General features: G+C 52.9%; 1 protein-coding gene across 1 annotated transcript in view; it reads left to right on the top strand.

Annotated features, from left to right (window-relative positions):
* Positions 1-20868, top strand: part of PTPRU (protein tyrosine phosphatase receptor type U) — a 59073-nt gene extending 38205 nt beyond the window's left edge. Inside the window, exons 25-32 of the mRNA XM_054395180.1 lie at positions 129-264; positions 350-499; positions 658-831; positions 3410-3550; positions 7418-7543; positions 15516-15673; positions 16771-16906; positions 20786-20868. Of these exons, the coding sequence (XP_054251155.1) occupies positions 129-264; positions 350-499; positions 658-831; positions 3410-3550; positions 7418-7543; positions 15516-15673; positions 16771-16906; positions 20786-20848 (1084 nt within the window). The 3' untranslated portion in view covers positions 20849-20868. The remainder of the gene's footprint in view (positions 1-128; positions 265-349; positions 500-657; positions 832-3409; positions 3551-7417; positions 7544-15515; positions 15674-16770; positions 16907-20785) is intronic.
* Positions 20869-22143: the final 1275 nt, after the last annotated feature.

Genomic DNA, 22143 nt, shown 5'->3' with positions numbered 1-22143 from the left:
GACAGGAGCCGTATGTGGAGCTCTCAGCCACACAGACCTTGCTCCATGCCTGCTGATGTCTTTGGGCTGCTTGTGGCTGCTGTGTGCACTGAGAATGCCTTTGCTGTGTGTTGCTCCTCTGTCCCCAGCGCTGGCACAGGCAGGACTGGCTGCTACATTGTCCTGGATGTTATGCTGGACATGGCTGAGTGTGAGGGCGTGGTGGACATCTACAACTGCGTGAAGACCTTGTGCTCACGGAGGATCAACATGATACAGACAGAGGTGAGGTGGTGCTGGGGACACGCGGGGCTGCTGCCAGCAGCAGGGCTGGGGGCTCAGCCCTTTCCCCTTGTGCCCCCCATGGCAGGAGCAGTACATCTTCATTCACGACGCCATCCTGGAAGCCTGCCTGTGCGGGGAGACCAGCATTCCTGCCAGCGAGTTCAAGCCCACCTACAAGGAGATGGTGAGGATAGAGCCACAGAGCAACTCCTCACAGCTGCGGGAGGAGTTCCAGGTGAGCAGCAGCTCTGAAACTTCTTCCTCCCCACCCTGCAACGCTCCCTTGCTCCTCACCCTCCCGATGCCCACCGTGGCTGGGAGTCGCAGGCTGTGGCAGGAGGGGTCTGGCCCTGGTGCAGGCAGAAGGGGAGCTAAGGGAGCCTGTACCTGCAGACCCTGAACTCGGTGACTCCTCACCTGGACGTGGAGGAGTGCAGCATCGCCCTGCTGCCCCGCAACCGGGAGAGGAACCGCAGCATGGACGTGCTGCCGCCAGACCGATGCCTTCCCTTCCTCATCTCCGTGGATGGAGACAGCAACAACTACATCAATGCGGCCTTAACTGACGTAAGAGGGCATCTTGGGCTGCCTTGGCTGGCAACACCTCGCCTGGTAACACCTCGCCTGGTTCGAGTTTATGACCTTGCTTTGGGTGTTAAGGCTTTTGGTAGCTGTGTGCAGAGGGAGGAAGGGCTGGGAGCAGCACAGTGAGGGCCTTCACCCCTTTCTTTTATGGAACAGCATCTTGCTTGTCTTGGAAGAGCTTGTAGCCACCTCTTGCAAGCTGCTCACAAAGAGCAAAATGGAGCTCAGGAGGGAGAGGAAGCTCTTGGAAGGGTTATAGAATCATAGAGTCATCAAATGGTTTGGATTGGAAGGGACCTTAAAGATCATCTAGCTGCAACCCCGCTGCCATGGGCAGGGACACCTCCCATTAGACCAGGCTGCCCAAGGCCCCATCCAACCTGGTCCTGCTTGGTAGCATTGAGCTCCTCTTCAGCACCCTGTTGTGCACCCTTCCACCTGTTCTCCTGGTGCAGTTCAGGGGACTCAAACTGGTTCTGAAGCCACCATGGATTCCCTGGTGTGGTCAGAAGTGACACCTGTGATGGCAAAGCTGTGTCCTACCTGTGATGACCACAAAGCAGAGCAGAGAGGACACCATGGGCTTTGAGCCCACACTGAGCAATAGGTCATTTATCACCAAACCCACTTTCCTCTCCATGAAACTAGCTGTGTGCTTTGCAGGGGCATTGCTGAGCCCCCCCACACCCAAGGCACCTTCTCTGAACCCTCCTGCTTGCAGCTCAGCACCAGCACCAGGCTGAGCCCAGCTATTTTCCCCCCAATGGGGGATTTGTCACTTTGTGTCTTTGTGCAGCTCTCCTCTCTCTGGTACCTGCTCTCACAGCAAAAAACAGGTTGTGAAGTGGAGGTGGCTGCTGAGGAGCTGCACCCACTGGGCTGCAGGCTTTGGCAACCTGGGGATGGGAGCTTTGTTTTCAGCTTGCTTGGTGTTTGCATATCCAGTTTATTTTTATACATCACTGAGCCTCCCTTAATCTCTGCTACAGGGCCAGAGGAAAAAAAAAAAAAAGAGTTGGAAAAAGCCCTTTGGATGCAATTCTTGCTGAAGGGATAAAAGCCTTTTCCCTCTTTTTGGGAGAAAACCCTCAAAAGTCTCATTTTTGAAGTGCCAAAGTGGTTTGCTCAGTCAGTTTGTCCATCTGTCATCTGTGCTGCCCATCACTAGTGCTGAGTGCAGTGCTGGTGCTAGCCCTGCTCTGTGCCCACTGCTGTCATTTACACTATTGCCAAGGGACTGCAGGTTGCAAAGGTTGCCTGGTCCATGCCCACTGAAACCTCCTTCACCTCACTTCTCTCCTCACCCTTCCTGAAGGCAAGGAGCTCACACCAGGAGCCAAGGGTCTCACTGCTGCCCCATGGACAGGTTCAATAAAGGCATTGAAGGGTCTGGTGAGGAGCAGCTGAGGGAGCTGGAGTTGTTTAGTTTGGAGAGGAGGGGGCTGAGGGGAGGCCTTCTGGCTCTCTAGAGGTCCTGAAAAGAGCTTGGAGCCAGGTGGAGGTTGGTCTCTTCTCCCTAGTAGCAAGGGATGAGAGGAAATGGCCTCAGGTTGCACCAGGGGAGGTTTAGATTGGTGATTAGGAAAAAATTCTTTCCTGCAGGAGTGGTCAGGGATTGGAGCAGGCTGACCAGGGGGGCAGTGGAGATCGTCAAAAACACGTGTGTAGACATGGGACTTGGGGACATGGTTTATTGGCCATGGGGGTGTTTGGTTTAGGTTTGGATGTGATGACCTTAGAGGTCTTTTCCAGCCTTAATGATGCTGTGATTTCCATGAGCTAAATGAGGAGGTTTGCAGGAGCCAGAGGACTCCCTGTTAGCAGACAGTGGAGCTAACTCCTGGGCACAGAATGTTCTCTGCTCTGTTCCTGTATCTGAGGAGGCTTGAGCTAAAGTCTGTTAATTTAAAAGTCTGATTGAGAAGGTATTGAGCTGGGCTGTGGGCTCCTAGTCCCTTGGCAAGCTGGGTCAGAATGACCAAGGGGACAGAACTCATTCAAAGCACCAGTGAGAAGTACAGAAACGGTTTAATTTTCTCCCCTTCCTTTTCCTCTTGCTGTCTCTGAGGTCTTTCATTAGGAGATTTCCTTTTCTCCCCCAAGCCCCACTGAGCTCAGGTGGGTGGTTGTCTCCTAGCTGCTCTTGATACCCAGCAGTGTTGAGACTCTGTGGGTGGGATGATGCCATGGGTGATGCTTTCACTCGGGGCCAGGGTGCAGAGCTGGGGGCTGGGGCCATCTGGCAGCCAGGACTTCTCGTGTTCTTGGCTCAAAGGTGACATCATTTCCCTGCTTATTTCTGCAAAGTGTCCCTTGCTGTGAGAGCAGAGAGCTGGAGCTTTCATCCTGACCAAGGACAGAGATCACTGTTCCTGTTCCTACCACACCAGGACGTGGAGGGTCCAAGGCTGTGCCGGGAAGCCAGCTCTGCTTAAGCCTGGAGAAGATCTGGCTTTGGTGCCATGTATCTTCTGGCTGCACTGGGTCTGTGGGGTGTGACAGCAGTTACCTCAGTGCTATCTCTACGTCCTCAATGGTGCTTGTCCTTCCCTCTGCACAGAGCTACACCAAGAGCGCTGCCTTCATCGTCACCCTGCACCCGCTGCAGAACACCACCACCGACTTCTGGCGGCTGGTCTACGACTATGGCTGCACCTCCATCGTCATGCTCAACCAGCTCAACCAGTCCAACTCTGCCTGGGTGAGTGCTACCAGCCCCGCAGCACCACAGAATGTTGGGGTTGGAAGGGACCTTGAGTGATCATGCAGTCCGGTTCCCCCTGCCAGAGCAGGATTGCCTAGAGTGGGTCACACAGGAATGCATCCAGGCAGGTTTGGAATGTCTCCAGAGAAGCAGACTCCACAACCTCTCTGGACAGCCTACTCCAGGGCTCTGGCACCCTCACAGTGAAAAAGCTTTTCTTATTTTCACATGGCACCTCCTCTGCTCCAACTTATACCTGGTTGCCCCTTGTCCTGTCACTGGACATCCCTGAGCAGAGCCTGGCTCCATCCTCCTGACACTGCCCTGCACATCTTTATCAGCAGGAATGAGGGCAGCCCTCAGGCTCCTCTGCTCCAAGCTGCAGAGCCCCAGCTCCCTCAGCCTATCTTCAGCAGGGAGATATTCCACTGCTTTCAGCATCTTTGTGCCTCAGTGCTGGATTCTTGGAAGCATTTCCCTGAGGTCCTTCTTGGACTGAGTGGCCCAGAACTGGACACAGTGTACTAGATGTGGCCTCACCAGGGCAGAGCAGAGAAGGAGGAGAGCCTCTCTCAACCTAGTAGCCCTGTCCTACTCTGTCCTCACCACCTTGGCAGTGCTGCAACCCCTGCCTTGCTCACTCAGCTCCTTCTCCTGGGAGGAGGATGGGACTGGGTGCAGCAAAGAAGCAAACCAGCCTGGCTGTGTTGCACTGCCATTGCTGCTGGCCTGGACATTGGCCTTGGTCTTGGTGTTGCCCTGTTGCATTGGTGTGGGCCTTGACGTTGGCATTTGCCTTGGTGTTGACACTGATGTTGGGCATGGTGTTGGCATTGGTGTTGGCATTGTGTTGCTTTGCTGTACCACAGAGTTTGCTGGTGACCCCAGGAAGATAGAAGGTTAGTGACAGGTCGTAGAAGTCTGATTTTTATCCTCTTACAATGGGGAGAGCAAGGCACTGGAGGTGTCCCACATTCGTCTTCCAAGGGCACCGGTGGCTTGTGAATGCTGCTTTATAGACCAACCTGCTGCAAAGTGACTGCCCTCTGGGTTTTATGGTGCAATGGGATGTGCTGAATGGGAGGGGAGATGTCCCCTGCCACCCCAGGGAGAGGCAACAGAAGCTGGGGAGTTGGGGGCTATGCACAGCCTCCCTCTCCTGGTGCACCACTCCCCAGGGAGACACCTAGAAGCCCTTACTGCCACCAGAGTGGATATAAAAGTCAGCTGCAGGTCTGTAATGGTAATTCAATGAGGAAACTTACTGGATTTTTACATAAAATTAGCATTATGGACTCCCAATGGATGTCTGGAGAAGACTTTATTAGGAGGCTTATGAGTTGAGATCAGATACTTGATGTAAATGACCCAGAACACTTGCTGCAAGGATGCAGAGGGCTGCAGCACCAGCACTGACTGCTGTGAAGCAAACTGGTGTTTGTTTGTCTATATAACCATGCTGGATATGTACAGAGCTGTGGAGTGAACCTTTAGAACCTGAACCAGGAATGTTCTCTCAACCTTTTAAACTTCACCTTCTCTGCAGGACTGGTTCTGGTGTCATCATCATAAAAAGGACACAGAACTGTTAGAGAGAGTCCAGAAGAGGGTCACAAGAATGATCCCCAGGGGCTGGGGCACCTCTGCTATGAGGATAGGCTGAAGGAGCTGGGGTTGTTCAGCCTGGAGAGGTGAAGACTCCAGGGGGACCTTAGAGCTGCCTTCCAATATCTGAAGGGATCCTATAGGAAGGCTGGGGAGGGACTTGTCATGAAGGTGTCTAAGAGACAGGACAAGGGGGAATGGTTTGAAGCTGAGGGAGGGTAGGGTTAGACTGGAACTTAAGAAGAACAGGTCTGGTGTGGAGCAACTGAGGGAACTGGGGTTGTTCAGCCTGAAGAAAAGGAGGCTGAGGGGAGACCTTCTGGCTCTCTACAACTCCCTGAAAGGTTGGACCCTGGTTGGGGTTGGTCTCATCTCCCCAGTATCAGGTGACAGAATGAAAGGAAGTGGTCTCAAGTTGCAGCAGGGGAGGTTTAGGTTGGATGTCAGCAAAAATGTCATTACTGGAAGAGTGGCCAGGGATTGGAACAGGCTGTCCAGGGAAGTGGTGGAGTCACCATCCCTGGAGGTATCCAGAAAATGCGTGGCCATGGCACTCTGGGACATGGTTTGATGGCCATGGTGGTGTTAGCTTGACAGTTGGACTGGATGATCTTAAAAGGTCTTTTCCAACCAAAACCAATTCTGTGATCCTATGATTTTTCTTCATTACTCAGCCCTCCCTCCCTCTCTGGACATGTATTCTTCAGGGGATGTCTGTGCTACACTATCAGCTGGGTCTGAAATGTTTACCAGTTTAGGACCAACAGGTAATAAATCAACCTTTACAGCAGGCAGCTCCAAAAGGTGACTTTGGAGGCTGTAGCCCTGGCTTGAACTTCATTTTGCTGAAGGAAGTTTTAATATCCAAATGATAGCTGTGAGGCTGGAAGGCTGTGAGCTGCTGGAGATTTATGGCCTCTATTAATAACCAATTATTTCTCCACCACGTTCACCGTGCAGTTAGGCCCAAGCTATTGGACAGCCTGGGATGCTAAATGCCCTGTTAAAGGCTGGTGACAAACATCATCCATTTTGTGTCCATGCTGCTTTCCCAGCTGTCACCCTCTACAAACAGTCCTGTCCCTGACCCACGGACTGAGCCGGCTGCCAGCGCCGTGCTGGAGGCATGGAGGAGAAGCAGCATCTGCTTCAACAGGCTCCTCCTGGCCTGTAGCCTGGGCTTGTTCTCACATCTCAGTGTGGTGGGCATGGGGATGAGGGGCCTGGCAGCCCATGGTGCTGTTCATAGAATCCTTTAGGTTGGGAAAGACCTTTAAGATCATCAAGTCCGACTGTGAACCTGACACCAAACCGTGTCCCTCAGCACCACATCTACACAGCTTTGGAACTCCTGCAGGGATGGGGACTCCACCAAGCCCCTTGGGCTTGACAGCCTTTTAGGGGAAGAAATTGTTCCTCGTGTCCAACCTAAACCTCCCCTGGTGCACCTTGAGGCTGTTTCCTCTCATCCTGTCACTGGTTACTAAGGAGAAGAGACCAAGCCCAACTGGCTCCAACCCCAATTCCCTCAGCTGCTCCTCCCCAGCCCTGTACTCCAGACCCTTCCCCAGATTTATTGTTCTTTTTTGGACATGCTCCAGCACCTCAATGTCCTTCTTGAAATGAGGACCTTAGAAGTGAGCCCAGTATTCAAGGTGTGGCCTCAGGAGTGCCCAGTACAGAGGGACAATCACTGCCCTAGTCCCGTGGCCACACTGTTGCTGATCCAGGCCAGGATGCTGTTGGCCTTCTTGGCCACCTGGCCACACATTGTGTCACATTCAACTAGCTGTCAACACCCCCAGGTCCTTTGGCAGAGCAGCTAATGAAGCCAGTGGGGTCTGAGAGCAGTCTTGGAGCAGCCAAGCCCTGTTCCATCATTGTGCAAGACCAGACCCAAGCCTGCCCAGGCTGTCCTGCTTATCCTGCTGCCTCCTGGACCAGCCAAGTCCATCTCCAGGAGCATCAGCTGCTGTGTTCATGCAGCAGGGAGAGGGCTATGTGGATGCTAGGGGTGGACATGACCTTTCAGCTTGATCCCTCAACAAGCTGTGGGATCCTCCATTCAGCAGTGTGAGTGAGACCTGTGTGAGTAACAGCATGGAGGGACCAGCATCCTACCCTGGGACCACCTCCCGTGCCAGAAGCTGCTCTTGGTGTCCAGCACCCACCACTCCCTTCCACTCCTTGTTGCCTATGATCTGTGATGCCCCTTCCTCACGTTCCAGTTGTGGTGAGCTGCACTTCTTCTCTCCACAGCCCTGTTTGCAGTACTGGCCTGAGCCAGGGCTCCAGCAGTATGGTCCCATGGAGGTGGAGTATGTGTCTGGAGCAGCAGATGAGGACATCGTGTCCCGGCTCTTCCGAGTGCAGAACATCACACGGGTGAGGAGCTCTCCTCTGGCTCCTTGCCAGTGAAGGGTGGGCACAGGGGGCTTCATGCATGGCTCTGTCTGTGTGTGTCCAGCTGCCACCCAAGCATCTCTCAGTGCAGAAGTCATGGTTGGGTGAGGTCACGTTCAGGGGTTGGATTGCTTTTGTTAGCCTCATTGGGGAAGGGCTGGGGCATCACCAAGAGCTGCTTCAAATGAGTGAAGAACCACTTTGGAGAGCAGAAGGATGCTGTGTGTAGTGAAGGAAGGATGCTGTGTCTAGTGAAGGAAGGGTGCTGTGTCTAGTGAAGGAAGGATGCTGTGTGTAGTGAAGGAAGGGTGCTGTGTGTAGTGAAGGAAGGGTGCTGTGTCTAGTGAAGGAAGGGTGCTGTGTGTAGTGAAGGAAGGGTGCTGTGTGTAGTGAAGGAAGGATGCTGTGTCTAGTGAAGGAAGGGTGCTGTGTCTAGTGAAGGAAGGATGCTGTGTGTAGTGAAGGAAGGGTGCTGTGTCTAGTGAAGGAAGGGTGCTGTGTGTAGTGAAGGAAGGATGCTGTGTCTAGTGAAGGAAGGGTGCTGTGTGTAGTGAAGGAAGGATGCTGTGTCTAGTGAAGGAAGGGTGCTGTGTCTAGTGAAGGAAGGGTGCTGTGTGTAGTGAAGGAAGGATGCTGTGTCTAGTGAAGGAAGGGTGCTGTGTCTAGTGAAGGAAGGATGCTGTGTGTAGTGAAGGAAGGGTGCTGTGTGTAGTGAAGGAAGGATGCTGTGTCTAGTGAAGGAAGGGTGCTGTGTGTAGTGAAGGAAGGGTGCTGTGTGTAGTGAAGGAAGGGTGCTGTGTGTAGTGAAGGAAGGGTGCTGTGTGTAGTGAAGGAAGGATGCTGTGTCTAGTGAAGGGTGCTGTGTGTAGTGAAGGAAGGATGCTGTGTCTAGTGAAGGAAGGGTGCTGTGTGTAGTGAAGGAAGGGTGCTGTGTGTAGTGAAGGAAGGATGCTGTGTGTAGTGAAGGAAGGGTGCTGTGTGTAGTGAAGGAAGGGTGCTGTGTGTAGTGAAGGAAGGGTGCTGTGTGTAGTGAAGGAAGGGTGCTGTGTGTAGTGAAGGAAGGGTGCTGTGTGTAGTGAAGGAAGGGTGCTGTGTGTAGTGAAGGAAGGATGCTGTGTCTAGTGAAGGAAGGGTGCTGTGTCTAGTGAGGGAAGGGTGCTGTGTGTAGTGAAGGAAGGATGCTGTGTCTAGTGAAGGAAGGGTGCTGTGTCTAGTGAAGGAAGGGTGCTGTGTGTAGTGAAGGAAGGGTGCTGTGTGTAGTGAAGGAAGGGTGCTGTGTGTAGTGAAGGAAGGGTGCTGTGTGTAGTGAAGGAAGGGTGCTGTGTGTAGTGAAGGAAGGATGCTGTGTCTAGTGAAGGAAGGGTGCTGTGTGTAGTGAAGGAAGGGTGCTGTGTGTAGTGAAGGAAGGGTGCTGTGTGTAGTGAAGGAAGGATGCTGTGTCTAGTGAAGGAAGGGTGCTGTGTGTAGTGAAGGAAGGGTGCTGTGTCTAGTGAAGGAAGGGTGCTGTGTGTAGTGAAGGAAGGATGCTGTGTGTAGTGAAGGAAGGATGCTGTGTGTAGTGAAGGAAGGATGCTGTGTGTAGTGAAGGAAGGGTGCTGTGTGTAGTGAAGGAAGGGTGCTGTGTGTAGTGAAGGAAGGGTGCTGTGTGTAGTGAAGGAAGGGTGCTGTGTGTAGTGAAGGAAGGGTGCTGTGTGTAGTGAAGGAAGGATGCTGTGTGTAGTGAAGGAAGGGTGCTGTGTGTAGTGAAGGAAGGATGCTGTGTGTAGTGAAGGAAGGGTGCTGTGTCTAGTGAAGGAAGGATGCTGTGTGTAGTGAAGGAAGGATGCTGTGTGTAGTGAAGGAAGGGTGCTGTGTGTAGTGAAGGAAGGATGCTGTGTGTAGTGAAGGAAGGATGCTGTGTGTAGTGAAGGAAGGATGCTGTGTGTAGTGAAGGAAGGATGCTGTGTGTAGTGAAGGAAGGGTGCTGTGTGTAGTGAAGGAAGGATGCTGTGTGTAGTGAAGGAAGGATGCTGTGTGTAGTGAAGGAAGGGTGCTGTGTGTAGTGAAGGAAGGGTGCTGTGTGTAGTGAAGGAAGGGTGCTGTGTGTAGTGAAGGAAGGGTGCTGTGTGTAGTGAAGGAAGGGTGCTGTGTGTAGTGAAGGAAGGATGCTGTGTGTAGTGAAGGAAGGGTGCTGTGTGTAGTGAAGGAAGGATGCTGTGTGTAGTGAAGGAAGGATGCTGTGTGTAGTGAAGGAAGGATGCTGTGTGTAGTGAAGGAAGGATGCTGTGTGTAGTGAAGGAAGGATGCTGTGTCTAGTGAAGGAAGGGTGCTGTGTGTAGTGAAGGAAGGGTGCTGTGTGTAGTGAAGGAAGGGTGCTGTGTGTAGTGAAGGAAGGGTGCTGTGTGTAGTGAAGGAAGGGTGCTGTGTGTAGTGAAGGAAGGGTGCTGTGTGTAGTGAAGGAAGGGTGCTGTGTGTAGTGAAGGAAGGATGCTGTGTGTAGTGAAGGAAGGATGCTGTGTGTAGTGAAGGAAGGATGCTGTGTGTAGTGAAGGAAGGGTGCTGTGTGTAGTGAAGGAAGGGTGCTGTGTGTAGTGAAGGAAGGATGCTGTGTGTAGTGAAGGAAGGGTGCTGTGTGTAGTGAAGGAAGGGTGCTGTGTCTAGTGAAGGAAGGATGCTGTGTCTAGTGAAGGAAGGGTGCTGTGTCTAGTGAAGGAAGGGTGCTGTGTGTAGTGAAGGAAGGATGCTGTGTCTAGTGAAGGAAGGGTGCTGTGTGTAGTGAAGGAAGGGTGCTGTGTCTAGTGAAGGAAGGATGCTGTGTGTAGTGAAGGAAGGATGCTGTGTCTAGTGAAGGAAGGGTGCTGTGTGTAGTGAAGGAAGGGTGCTGTGTCTAGTGAAGGAAGGGTGCTGTGTGTAGTGAAGGAAGGATGCTGTGTGTAGTGAAGGAAGGTTGCTGTGTGTAGTGAAGGAAGGGTGCTGTGTGTAGTGAAGGAAGGATGCTGTGTGTAGTGAAGGAAGGGTGCTGTGTGTAGTGAAGGAAGGATGCTGTGTGTAGTGAAGGAAGGGTGCTGTGTGTAGTGAAGGAAGGATGCTGTGTGTAGTGAAGGAAGGGTGCTGTGTGTAGTGAAGGAAATGTGCTGTGTGTAGTGAAGGAAGGATGCTGTGTCTAGTGAAGGAAGGATGCTGTGTCTAGTGAAGGAAGAGTGCTGTGTGTAGTGAAGGAAGGATGCTGTGTCTAGTGAAGGAAGGATGCTGTGTCTAGTGAAGGAAGGGTGCTGTGTGTAGTTAAGGAAGGATGCTGTGTCTAGTGAAGGAAGGGTGCTGTGTGTAGTGAAGGAAGGGTGCTGTGTGTAGTGAAGGAAGGATGCTGTGTCTAGTGAAGGAAGGATGCTGTGTCTAGTGAAGGAAGGGTGCTGTGTGTAGTGAAGGAAGGATGCTGTGTGTAGTGAAGGAAGGATGCTGTGTGTAGTGAAGGAAGGGTGCTGTGTGTAGTGAAGGAAGGGTGCTGTGTGTAGGAAGGTGCTGTGTAGTGAAGGAAGGATGCTGTGTGTAGTGAAGGAAGGGTGCTGTGTCTAGTGAAGGAAGGGTGCTGTGTCTAGTGAAGGAAGGATGCTGTGTGTAGTGAAGGAAGGATGCTGTGTGTAGTGAAGGAAGGGTGCTGTGTGTAGTGAAGGAAGGATGCTGTGTGTAGTGAAGGAAGGATGCTGTGTGTAGTGAAGGAAGGATGCTGTGTGTAGTGAAGGAAGGGTGCTGTGTGTAGTGAAGGAAGGGTGCTGTGTGTAGTGAAGGAAGGGTGCTGTGTGTAGTGAAGGAAGGATGCTGTGTCTAGTGAAGGAAGGGTGCTGTGTGTAGTGAAGGAAGGATGCTGTGTGTAGTGAAGGAAGGGTGCTGTGTGTAGTGAAGGAAGGGTGCTGTGTCTAGTGAAGGAAGGGTGCTGTGTCTAGTGAAGGAAGGGTGCTGTGTCTAGTGAAGGAAGGGTGCTGTGTCTAGTGAAGGAAGGGTGCTGTGTCTAGTGAAGGAAGGATGCTGTGTCTAGTGAAGGAAGGGTGCTGTGTCTAGTGAAGGAAGGGTGCTGTGTCTAGTGAAGGAAGGGTGCTGTGTCTAGTGAAGGAAGGGTGCTGTGTCTAGTGAAGGAAGGGTGCTGTGTCTAGTGAAGGAAGGATGCTGTGTCTAGTGAAGGAAGGATGCTGTGTCTAGTGAAGGAAGGGTGCTGTGTCTAGTGAAGGAAGGGTGCTGTGTCTAGTGAAGGAAGGGTGCTGTGTCTAGTGAAGGAAGGGTGCTGTGTCTAGTGAAGGAAGGATGCTGTGTCTAGTGAAGGAAGGGTGCTGTGTCTAGTGAAGGAAGGGTGCTGTGTCTAGTGAAGGAAGGGTGCTGTGTCTAGTGAAGGAAGGGTGCTGTGTCTAGTGAAGGAAGGATGCTGTGTCTAGTGAAGGAAGGATGCTGTGTCTAGTGAAGGAAGGGTGCTGTGTCTAGTGAAGGAAGGGTGCTGTGTCTAGTGAAGGAAGGGTGCTGTGTCTAGTGAAGGAAGGGTGCTGTGTGTAGTGAAGGAAGGATGCTGTGTGTAGTGAAGGAAGGATGCTGTGTGTAGTGAAGGAAGGATGCTGTGTCTAGTGAAGGAAGGATGCTGTGTCTAGTGAAGGAAGGATGCTGTGTCTAGTGAAGGAAGGATGCTGTGTCTAGTGAAGGAAGGATGCTGTGTCTAGTGAAGGAAGGATGCTGTGTGTAGTGAAGGAAGGATGCTGTGTCTAGTGAAGGAAGGGTGCTGTGTGTAGTGAAGGAAGGGTGCTGTGTCCAGTGAAGGAAGGATGCTGTGTCTAGTGAAGGAAGGATGCTGTGTCTAGTGAAGGAAGGATGCTGTGTCTAGTGAAGGAAGGATGCTGTGTCTAGTGAAGGAAGGATGCTGTGTCTAGTGAAGGAAGGATGCTGTGTCTAGTGAAGGAAGGGTGCTGTGTCTAGTGAAGGACGGGTGCTGTGTCTAGTGAAGGAAGGATGCTGTGTCTAGTGAAGGAAGGATGCTGTGTCTAGTGAAGGAAGGATGCTGTGTGTAGTGAAGGAAGGATGCTGTGTGTAGTGAAGGAAGGATGCTGTGTGTAGTGAAGGAAGGATGCTGTGTGTAGTGAAGGAAGGATGCTGTGTCTAGTGAAGGAAGGATGCTGTGTCTAGTGAAGGAAGGATGCTGTGTGTAGTGAAGGAAGGATGCTGTGTCTAGTGAAGGAAGGGTGCTGTGTGTAGTGAAGGAAGGGTGCTGTGTCTAGTGAAGGAAGGATGCTGTGTCTAGTGAAGGAAGGATGCTGTGTCTAGTGAAGGAAGGATGCTGTGTCTAGTGAAGGAAGGATGCTGTGTCTAGTGAAGGAAGGATGCTGTGTCTAGTGAAGGAAGGGTGCTGTGTCTAGTGAAGGAAGGGTGCTGTGTCTAGTGAAGGAAGGATGCTGTGTCTAGTGAAGGAAGGATGCTGTGTGTAGTGAAGGAAGGATGCTGTGTGTAGTGAAGGAAGGATGCTGTGTGTAGTGAAGGAAGGATGCTGTGTGTAGTGAAGGAAGGATGCTGTGTCTAGTGAAGGAAGGATGCTGTGTCTAGTGAAGGAAGGATGCTGTGTGTAGTGAAGGAAGGATGCTGTGTCTAGTGAAGGAAGGATGCTGTGTGTAGTGAAGGAAGGATGCTGTGTGTAGTGAAGGAAGGATGCTGTGTCTAGTGAAGGAAGGATGCTGTGTCTAGTGAAGGAAGGATGCTGTGTGTAGTGAAGGAAGGGTGCTGTGTCTAGTGAAGGAAGGGTGCTGTGTGTAGTGAAGGAAGGATGCTGTGTGTAGTGAAGGAAGGATGCTGTGTCTAGTGAAGGAAGGATGCTGTGTCTAGTGAAGGAAGGATGCTGTGTCTAGTGAAGGAAGGGTGCTGTGTGTAGTGAAGGAAGGATGCTGTGTCTAGTGAAGGATGATGTATCTGCAATCCTAGAGCTTGTCATGGCCTGGCCAGGGAATTCTCCATGCAAACTAACTGAATGGTGCTGTGGGTGCTGGTGTCTTCTTCATCCTAATCCATCTCCTCCAGAAGATGTAGCTCCTGATCTCCTCCTGGGCAAAAGGAGCCTATAAAATGCTGTTGGCTTCATCCAGCCTCTCTGGAGTTCACAGCTCCCTTCAAGATGTTGGATAATTCTCTAGGAAGGCCTTTCTCATTCTGCCTGGAGGTCCAACTCTGCCCTGCCACGCATGTATCACAGGATGGAGTCTCTCCACATGGGCACAGTAGCTTCCCTGGGACCAGCAGAACCCTTTTCCTGAAGGGTGGGGAGATCTACACAGGTTTTCACCTGTTGTCCTTCTTGCATCAACTCTCATCTTGCCCTTAAATGAAGAATGGAGGAGGGACAGAGATGCTGATGAAGAGCCTGTGTGGGTGCAGAGCTGTATGTGGGGTAAAAGCTGGTTTAGTTACAAAACCACTTGTCAAGAGGTGGCATCCATGAAGACTTTAAATCTCCTGAGGGTTACCAAGAGGCTGAGGCCAATGTCCCAGTGAAGGTCCTTGGACAGATGGGACTTAGGGAGCTTGGGAGAGGGTGCAAGTGGCTTGGCTGATGGCTCTGCTGGTAAAGATGCTTCAGTGTGGGAGGTGGAGCTGGAGGAGGTAAATCCTGATCATCTGGACTCTGAACACAAAGAAGGGTTTGGCTTGTGCTCCTCATGGGAGCATCTGGCACCTCCTGGGTGTCAGCACAGTGTCTTTCCCCACGTGTGCTGTGCTCTCAGGTGGCAGAACACACCCCACCCTGAGTTAAAGTGCAGTGTGACTGAAACCTGGAGCTAAGAAGAGATTTTCCCAGGGAGCAGATCCCTGGAAGAGTGCTGGGAGATGCAAGGAGCTGCTTCTTGCCAAGCCCTGCTGGCTGGAGGGGAACCAAACGTTGGTGTGTGTCACAAGCCCTCCAGAGCTAGACAGAGCCTTCACCTGAGCTTCAAAACATGTCCCAGAGCTTTCCTTCCTGGCCTGTCAGAGTTCTCTCCTGTTTTAGCTCTGCTTATGTTTCATCTTCCACCTCTGCCTTCCTGCCTTCCAGCTGGCAGCAAAAACCTTGAACCTGGGGAGGTCAACTCATCTCAGCCATGTCATCAGCCCACACTGGAGCTCCCAAAAAGGATCAGAAAAGCTCTCATGTGTTTGAGGTGTGCTGGGGTGGGCACTGTGTTCCCCCAACACCCATTCCCCAGGCAGAGCCACAGCAATTCCAGGTCCTGCTGGTTGGAGCAGGTCTGGTGCTCACCCTGTTCCTCGGGCAGCTGAAACTGGGTGGACAGAACCCTCCAGAGCTGAAGATCCCTCATGTGCATCTGATCCCCACTTTCTCCTTCACTGCCTGCTCCCAATGTGAGTGCTGCTGAGCTCTGAGAAGCAGCTGGAGTGTGTGGACTGTGGTTTCATCTCATCAGGTACTCCTGAAGCTCTGAGAACTTCTGAGCAAGAGCTCCACATCTGCCTGGCTAAAGCCTGGCCTGGTTTAGCTTTGTGGATCTAATCCTCCTCCTGCAGCCTGCTAACCAGATTAGCCTTCAGAGCTAACCAGATTACCAGGGCCCTAAGGTGCACCTCCACTGCCTCTGTGGCTGGAAGCTTCTCCTCAGCCTCCTGGTTTACAGCAAACACAGCACAAGCACATCCTCTGGGATCTTCTGCATGCAGGACAAAGACGTGATGGGGAAGCCTTGGGGAGGCTCAGAGGTCTGGTAAAGGGTTTTGGGAGATAGAGAGACAGCCCAAGATGCTGTGAGGTAGGATCAACCCTGCCAGTGGAGCTTCCCCCAAGGCAGGATGGGGTGGTGGAATCAGTGTGAGCTGAACCATCCATCTTAGAGCACCAGGAAAGGGTTTTACTCTCTTGCTCTGCTGTTGATGTTTCCAAAGCCCTCTTGTCCTCCATCAAGCCTCCAGTGGAGGCAAATGAGGGCAGGCCATGGGGTCAGGCTGATGAGGTTTGCTTCTCTAGTTGCAGGAGGGGCACCTGATGGTCCGGCATTTCCAGTACCTCCGGTGGTCAGCCTATCGAGACACCCCAGACTCCAAGAAGTCCTTCCTGCACCTCCTGGCCCAGGTGGAGAGGTGGCAGAAGGAAAGTGGCGATGGCAGGACCGTGGTGCACTGCTTGTGAGTGTCAGCTGGAGAGGAGTCAGCTGCTGTGTGGAGAGAGATGCCCCCAGCTCACATCTCCACAGTTCTGTCTGGAACCCCTCTAAAAATCCCTCCCCAGGGTGACTTTGTCCCCAGATAGAATCAGGGAATGGTTTTGGTTGGAAGAGACCTTTCAGATCATCCATTCCAACCATGAACCCAGCACTTGCAGGTCACCACTAAACCATGGCCCTCAGCACCACATCTCCACAGCTTTGGAACCCCTCCAGGGCTGAAGACTCCACCACTGCCCTGGAAGTAGTGCAGTCTGTCCCACAACATGAGTTCTGGTCACCAGGTCAAGCCTCCCTCGTGAGATGGATGCTCAGCACAAGTGACAGCTGCTGGCAGAACCTTGCCATTCACCCCAGCCCCTTGCCTTGCAGCAGGGCTTGGCAGAGGTCCCAACCTCTGTCACCATGTCCCAGGAGTGCTCTCCTTGGATGGAACCTAGCACGTTCCTAGGTTGGTGGAGACAGCAGGGAAGCCTTTAATCACAAATTAATTGCAGCCTTGTCTGCCTTCATTAGCCCAAGGGTAATTTGAGAACATGCTTTATGAACCACTGCCTGCAGGTTCTCTCTTCCTCTCGCCGTCCCCTTTGCTGTGGTGGTGAGGAATGGTTTCAGGCCAGAATGGGGGAATGTAGCCAGTGAGCTGGGTGACAGGTGGGGTGGTTGTTCCAGCCAAGCACTACCCAAAAGGTCATCAACCCTGGGCCACCCTGCAGATGGAAAGAGGATGGTAGAGGGACACAGTAGCTTCCTCAAGGTCATGTGAGGAATCAGTCCATGGCAGGGCTGGAAACTGAGCCCAAATAACCAAGATCCAGCCCCAATGGTCTAAAAAGGTGTTTCCATGCTCTGGTGTGGCTCTTGTGAGGACCAGAGGGCAGGATCACAGCTTCTGCCACAGCATGGGGCTGGTTCAGGTCCCCTAGTTTAGGAGGACTCCTCTTCTAGGGCACCTCCTGGGATGCACAGATGGATGGAGGAAGAGGGGGAATTGCAGGGAGCAGGAAGGTGCTCTGAATGCCAACTTCTCACCACCAAGCTGTGTGTTTCTCCCACCAGGAACGGAGGTGGCCGGAGTGGCACCTTCTGTGCCTCCACCATGATCCTGGAGATGATCAAGTGCCACAACATGGCAGACGTCTTCTATGCTGCCAAGACCCTCCGCAACTACAAGCCAAATATGGTAGAGACCTTGGTAAGCACCAAGCACTGCCCGTGTCCACCCTGGCTGCAGGTCCTTCTGCATCTCTCTGGCAGGGAGGAGAGGAGCTGGGGGGGATGCTGACCTCCCCAAATCACCTCCTTTCCCATCCCAAATCCTTTGTGGCGTGAGGAACGCAGAGGGCTGAAGCACCTCTGCTATGAAGACAGGCTGGGGGAGTTTGGGTTCTTCAACACAGAGAAGAGAAGGCTCTGGGGGAGACCTTAGAGAGTCTTCCAGGATTTGAAGGGGGCTACAGGAGAGCTGGAGAGGGACTTTTGGTGAAGGTATGGAGTGAAAGAACAAGGGGTAATGTCTTCAAACTGGAAGAAGCTGGATTTAGATTAGATACTAGGAAGAAATTCTTCCCCATGAAGGTGGTGAGGCTCTGGAACAGGCTGCCCAGAGAAGTCCTGGAGGCTCCAAGCCTGGAAGTGCTCAAAGCCAGGTTGGCTGAGGCTTTGAGCAACCTGGTCTAGTGGGAGGTGTCCCTGCCCATGGCAGGGGTGTTGGAACTGGATGATCTTTAAGGTCCCTTCCAACCCAAACCAGTCTGTGATCAGCACTGTGGCCATCTTCATGCAGATCATGACTTGGTGAGTGTGCCAGCACCATGCTGTGGGCTGGGGTGGACAGGGAGGAGAGGCAGCTCTTGAGAGCAGCCCCCATTGAAGCTTGCCTTCATCTCACTGTGCTGACATGCCCTTGGTGTTGGTGCTGGGCTTGTTGGGGATCCCTCCCAGGAGCAATGAAGCAGGTTGGCTTTCACTCATGGGATGCCATTGCAGCTTTTCAGAGCGTTTGTGGTGCTTGAGAGCAGCTCCGAGGTGCAGTAAGGATCCTCCAAGGAAGAGACAAATTCCTGTTAGAAATAGAAGAGGGAATTGGGTCTTGAGTGAATTTAAGTGAGGAACAAGCTGCTGGGGGTAGTGATGGAGCCATGCTTCATGATGGGGTTGCTGGAGGTGGCAGTGGACCAGGGTGAGCAGCTCATGCCCTATCAGGTCCTTGATGACAGGACAGGGGCTGGAGCAGGTGTGTCCCTGTCCCTGTGCCGGAGGTATCCAGGTGCCTCATAATGTTTTAAAAGCAATCAGCCAGAAATGTTTACCCTGTTTAGATGATAAAATCCCTAAGTTGCAAAATGAAATGGGTTTGTGGAGGGGGATGTGATTTGCATTAGGAATTAAAAGTGGAGGAGGAGAAGGTGAGGGAGGGGAGAGGGGGAGCAGGGGGAGGGATGCAGATAATGGAAAGATGATGTGACAAGCATGGAGCCACCGAACCCACTGAGCTAAATTGCAAAGGTATTAAACAACAACAAACCAAAAAAACAACCAAAAAGGCAACACTTCCCATCAGGACATGAGCATCCTCCAGCCTCAAATGAACCTGGACCATCTATTCTGGGAATCCCAATCCCCTGGAGTGACTGGGAGGTCGGATCCTTGCATGGTGTAAAGAGGCACAGCCCGGTGGAGAGCAGCCGGCGCGGAGCCATTGCCTGCTGCCCGAGTGTCTTCCCCCCCTACTTGCCTGGGGTTGGGGGGGGTGGGTGGGCTTGTTTTTATGTGATGATAAATGGCAACAATCCCTTTTCTTAATCCAAAAAGCATTTTGTGCTTTTAATCTAAGCTCTCTCAACCTCCTTGCTTTGAAGCCCTTCTCCCTCGCTGCCTTTTCCCACCTGCAGTCCCCGAGCGGCTGCCCACCCACACCAGGCGTAACAGGATTTTCCTGCTGGTGCTCAAGCTGCAATCCCTGTGCTGCTGCTGAGGATTTGAGCAGGTGGTGTCACCCCCCAGGATGCTCTCACCGTGTCCCAGAGCTCACAGCAGCAGCAGAAATCTGATCTGAGGAGTTTTTCTCCCCTCACTCTGAGCGGTTTTGCTTTTTGGATGCTTGAAGGAGCAACAGCTCATGGGGATGGGCTCTTCCCTCTCTAGCTTTCCTTCAGGTGGTCTTTCAGTACCTGAAGAAGGCTGGAAAGGGACTGCTTCCAGAGGTCTGTAGCACTAGGACAAGGGGCAGTGGTTTGAAACTAGAGCAGGGTAGATTTAGGTTGGACATTAGGAAGAAGCTCATTACCATGAGGGTGGTGGAACACTGGAACAGATTGCCCAGGGGAGTGGTGGAGATCCCATCCTTGGAGACATCTAAGGTCAGGCTTGATGGGACTCTGAGCCATCTGATGTAGCTGGGGATGTCCCTGCAGGGGACTGCAGGGGGGTTGAACAAGATGACTTTTAAGTGTCTCTTCCAACCTGATGCATTCTCTGATTCCAAGGTCTAAGCTTCCCTGTTGTTTGCTGTGCTGGGGGTTGTACAAGAACAGAAGAGCCCAAGAACAGGTCAGGTAGAGGAGGACAAGGATGGAGAAGGCTGCCTTCACAAACCCAATTTCAGTGGTTTGAGCTGTAAAACCAGCAGCCAGCCATGCTGGGCTTTGCCTCCATGCAGCTGGAAGGGAGCAGAGGGTGGGAAGATGCTGGCACTGTCTGTAGCTATCTCAGGAAAGGGAAAGGATGGGAGAGCCCTTCCCAGCTGTGGGCTCAGGGGGAAGCTTTCCCACTCACAGCCCTTGGCTCTGGCCCAGCTGTCACAGGCAGCTGAGGCTTTGCCCTCAGCACCAAAACACTCCTTTGTTTGGCATTTCCCTTGGAAAATATGGATGTTGGGAAGGGAAAGCTCCTGAGGCTTCCCTTCACACCTCTCCCTCCACCCAAAGCAAACACCCAGGCCACAGTCTCTGCAGCAAGAGGATTTGTGCAGGGGCAGAAGCAGTGAGGCCACAGCACTCTCCTGAGCACATTCCCTGTGTGCAGTCTCCACTGAACTCCCAAATCAAGAAACTTCTGGCTGGGGCTTTATTTCAGACACTTCTGACCCCACAGCCCATTGTTCCCATGGCTCTGCCACTATCTGATGATTGATTAATAGAATGATAGAATGGTTTGGGTTGGGAGAGACCTTAAAGATCATCCAGTTCCAACCCTCTGCCATGGGCAGGGACACCTCCCACTAGACCAAGTTGCTCAAGGCCACCTCCTGGCCTTCAACACCTTCCAGGAGGGGACACCCACAACGTCTCCAGGCAACCTGTTCCAGTGTCTCCCCACTCTTGTAGTAAAGAATTTCTTCCTCATCTCCAGTCTAAATCTCCTTGCTCTAGCTTCAATTCATTGCCCCTCGTCCTGTCACTCCAAGCCCTCGTCAAAAGTCCCTCCCCAGCTCTCCTTTAGCCCCCTGCAGGTACTTGAAGGCTGCTCTGAGGTCTCCCTGGAGTCTTCTCATCTCTAGGCTGAACAGCCCCAACTCTAGGCTGAACAGCCCCAACTCTTCCAGCCTGTCCCCATATGGGAGGTGCTCCAGCCCTCTGATCATGGCTCACTCTGCACCTGCTCCAACAGGTGGATGTCAGTCACTGCAGGGGTGTGGGGGGATTCCATGAGTGAGGATCTTCAGGGGAGCCCCACAGTGGTGCTGCCTGGTTTGTAGCCTGGTGTAGTGAATAAAGTCTCTTCTCCTGGTGAGGGGATGCCACGGTGCTTGCCCTTCCTTCGGGGCAGCAGAAGCTGCCATGTGCCCCCAAGGCACAGAAGGTTTGGTGTGATCAGTGCCTTTGGATCCAGGTGAAGGGCTCATCCCCCTCCACAGCAGAGTGGGTATTGTGTGCCAAAAGCAGGACTGCCCCCGGCTGTTGCTTCAGCAGGAGTGTCAGGGAGGACAGGAGAGGGACACAGCCCCCAGCAGCAGGTGACCTGTCCATAGAACCCTTCCCAGGCTGCTCCTTAGGGCTGTCGAAGCCTAATTTGCCTTGAAAAGGGAAGCAGAACATCTGGGCTCACAACATCCTCTCTCCTCTCCAAACAGGAGCAGTATCACTTCTGCTATGACATAGCACTGGAATACTTGGAGTCCCTGGAGACCAGATAGCATCTCGCCAGGAGAAGGGCAGCAAGGGCCTGCGCAGGGCTGGTGCCAACCGCGCGCTCCGCGCTCGGACGTTGTGTTAGTGCTGGAGGTGAGGAGGGAACCAGCAAAGGACCTGCCAGCAAAACCCACCAGCTGAAGGCAAACAGAAGGATGTTGGGGTGTGTTGGCTGCTCCCCATCTTCATCCTCCACTCTCCAGCTTTCCTTCCTGCCCCCAGCCTGTCCAGGCAGCTGCAGGTCCGATGCCAGGACTCGTCCTGTCCCTGCGTCGCTTTGAGTTGTGGCTGTGGGGCTGGTGTGTGCAGGATGAGGCCCCACGGTCCTTCCTGGGCATCTCTAAAGCAGCTGGAGAGGAAGCCATGGAGAGGAGGAGGAGGAGAACAGAAGGAGCTGAGGCCATTTCCCAGCTGGGAAGGATGGATATTTGGAGAAGAGATGTTGCTTTTTGTACGTGGAATTAAAGCTGCTCTCCGAGGAGCCCAGATGGCTGCTGGCAAGTTTTGTCCTTGGTGGGGTCATTCTGAGCTGGAGCAAGACCCTGAGAGGAGCTCTTCAGTTTCTGCCTGCTCACACCATGAGTCTGATCTTTGCTTTTTTGAGTTCTGTGAGTTCTTTGTGTACCCAGCCCCAGACAGAGTGAGGATGAGGGATAGGAGATGGGGAGCTGGGGCTCAGTGGCTGCCTGGGCTCACTCTGTGGCACTGGGGACACTGGGCACATGATGTCCCTCTGCAGGGAATCACCCAGACCCCTCCTGGTGCCTTTGTGTAAAGCATTTCAAGCAATGGCTCCCCTCCATCTCCACACCACCTTCTCCATCTCCAATTAATTCCTCCTGGGCTGACCCAAAGTCACCATCCCACAGGTTTGTTTTTAACCCTTCCCTTGTGAATCACTGCACAGGAGACACCTTTGGTGCCCTAAGCCAAAGTCCTCAGAGTTCAGGTCCATCCTATATGTCTCCTGGATGCTCTCCCCAGGCAGCTGCCCATTGGTGCTGCTTGGCTTTTGCTGGGGTGGGTGAAGAGGGAGGGTTGGGTTTGATGATGCTGTTGGCATGGGGTCAGTTATTGCACTGCTTCAGGGCTGGGCACAGGGAGCTCCCCATGCCCCTGATGCCACCTGGGGACAAGCATATGGGGCCAGTGGTTGAAGGTACCTGATGCTGTTTGGCTTCATCCTGCTGGAGGTGGGTGTGAGACCTTTCTGATCCTGTGCTAATTCCAGGGGGCTCTGCTCACAGCCTGGCTGCAGTCAAGCTCTGGACAGGGTTTTCTCTCCCTGCAAATGGCCTCA

Source organism: Indicator indicator, chromosome 33, assembly GCF_027791375.1.
Source record: "Indicator indicator isolate 239-I01 chromosome 33, UM_Iind_1.1, whole genome shotgun sequence".
Lineage (NCBI taxonomy): Eukaryota > Metazoa > Chordata > Aves > Piciformes > Indicatoridae > Indicator > Indicator indicator.
Note: the sequence above shows the minus strand (reverse complement) of the source record. Positions and strands in the feature narration are given on the sequence as shown.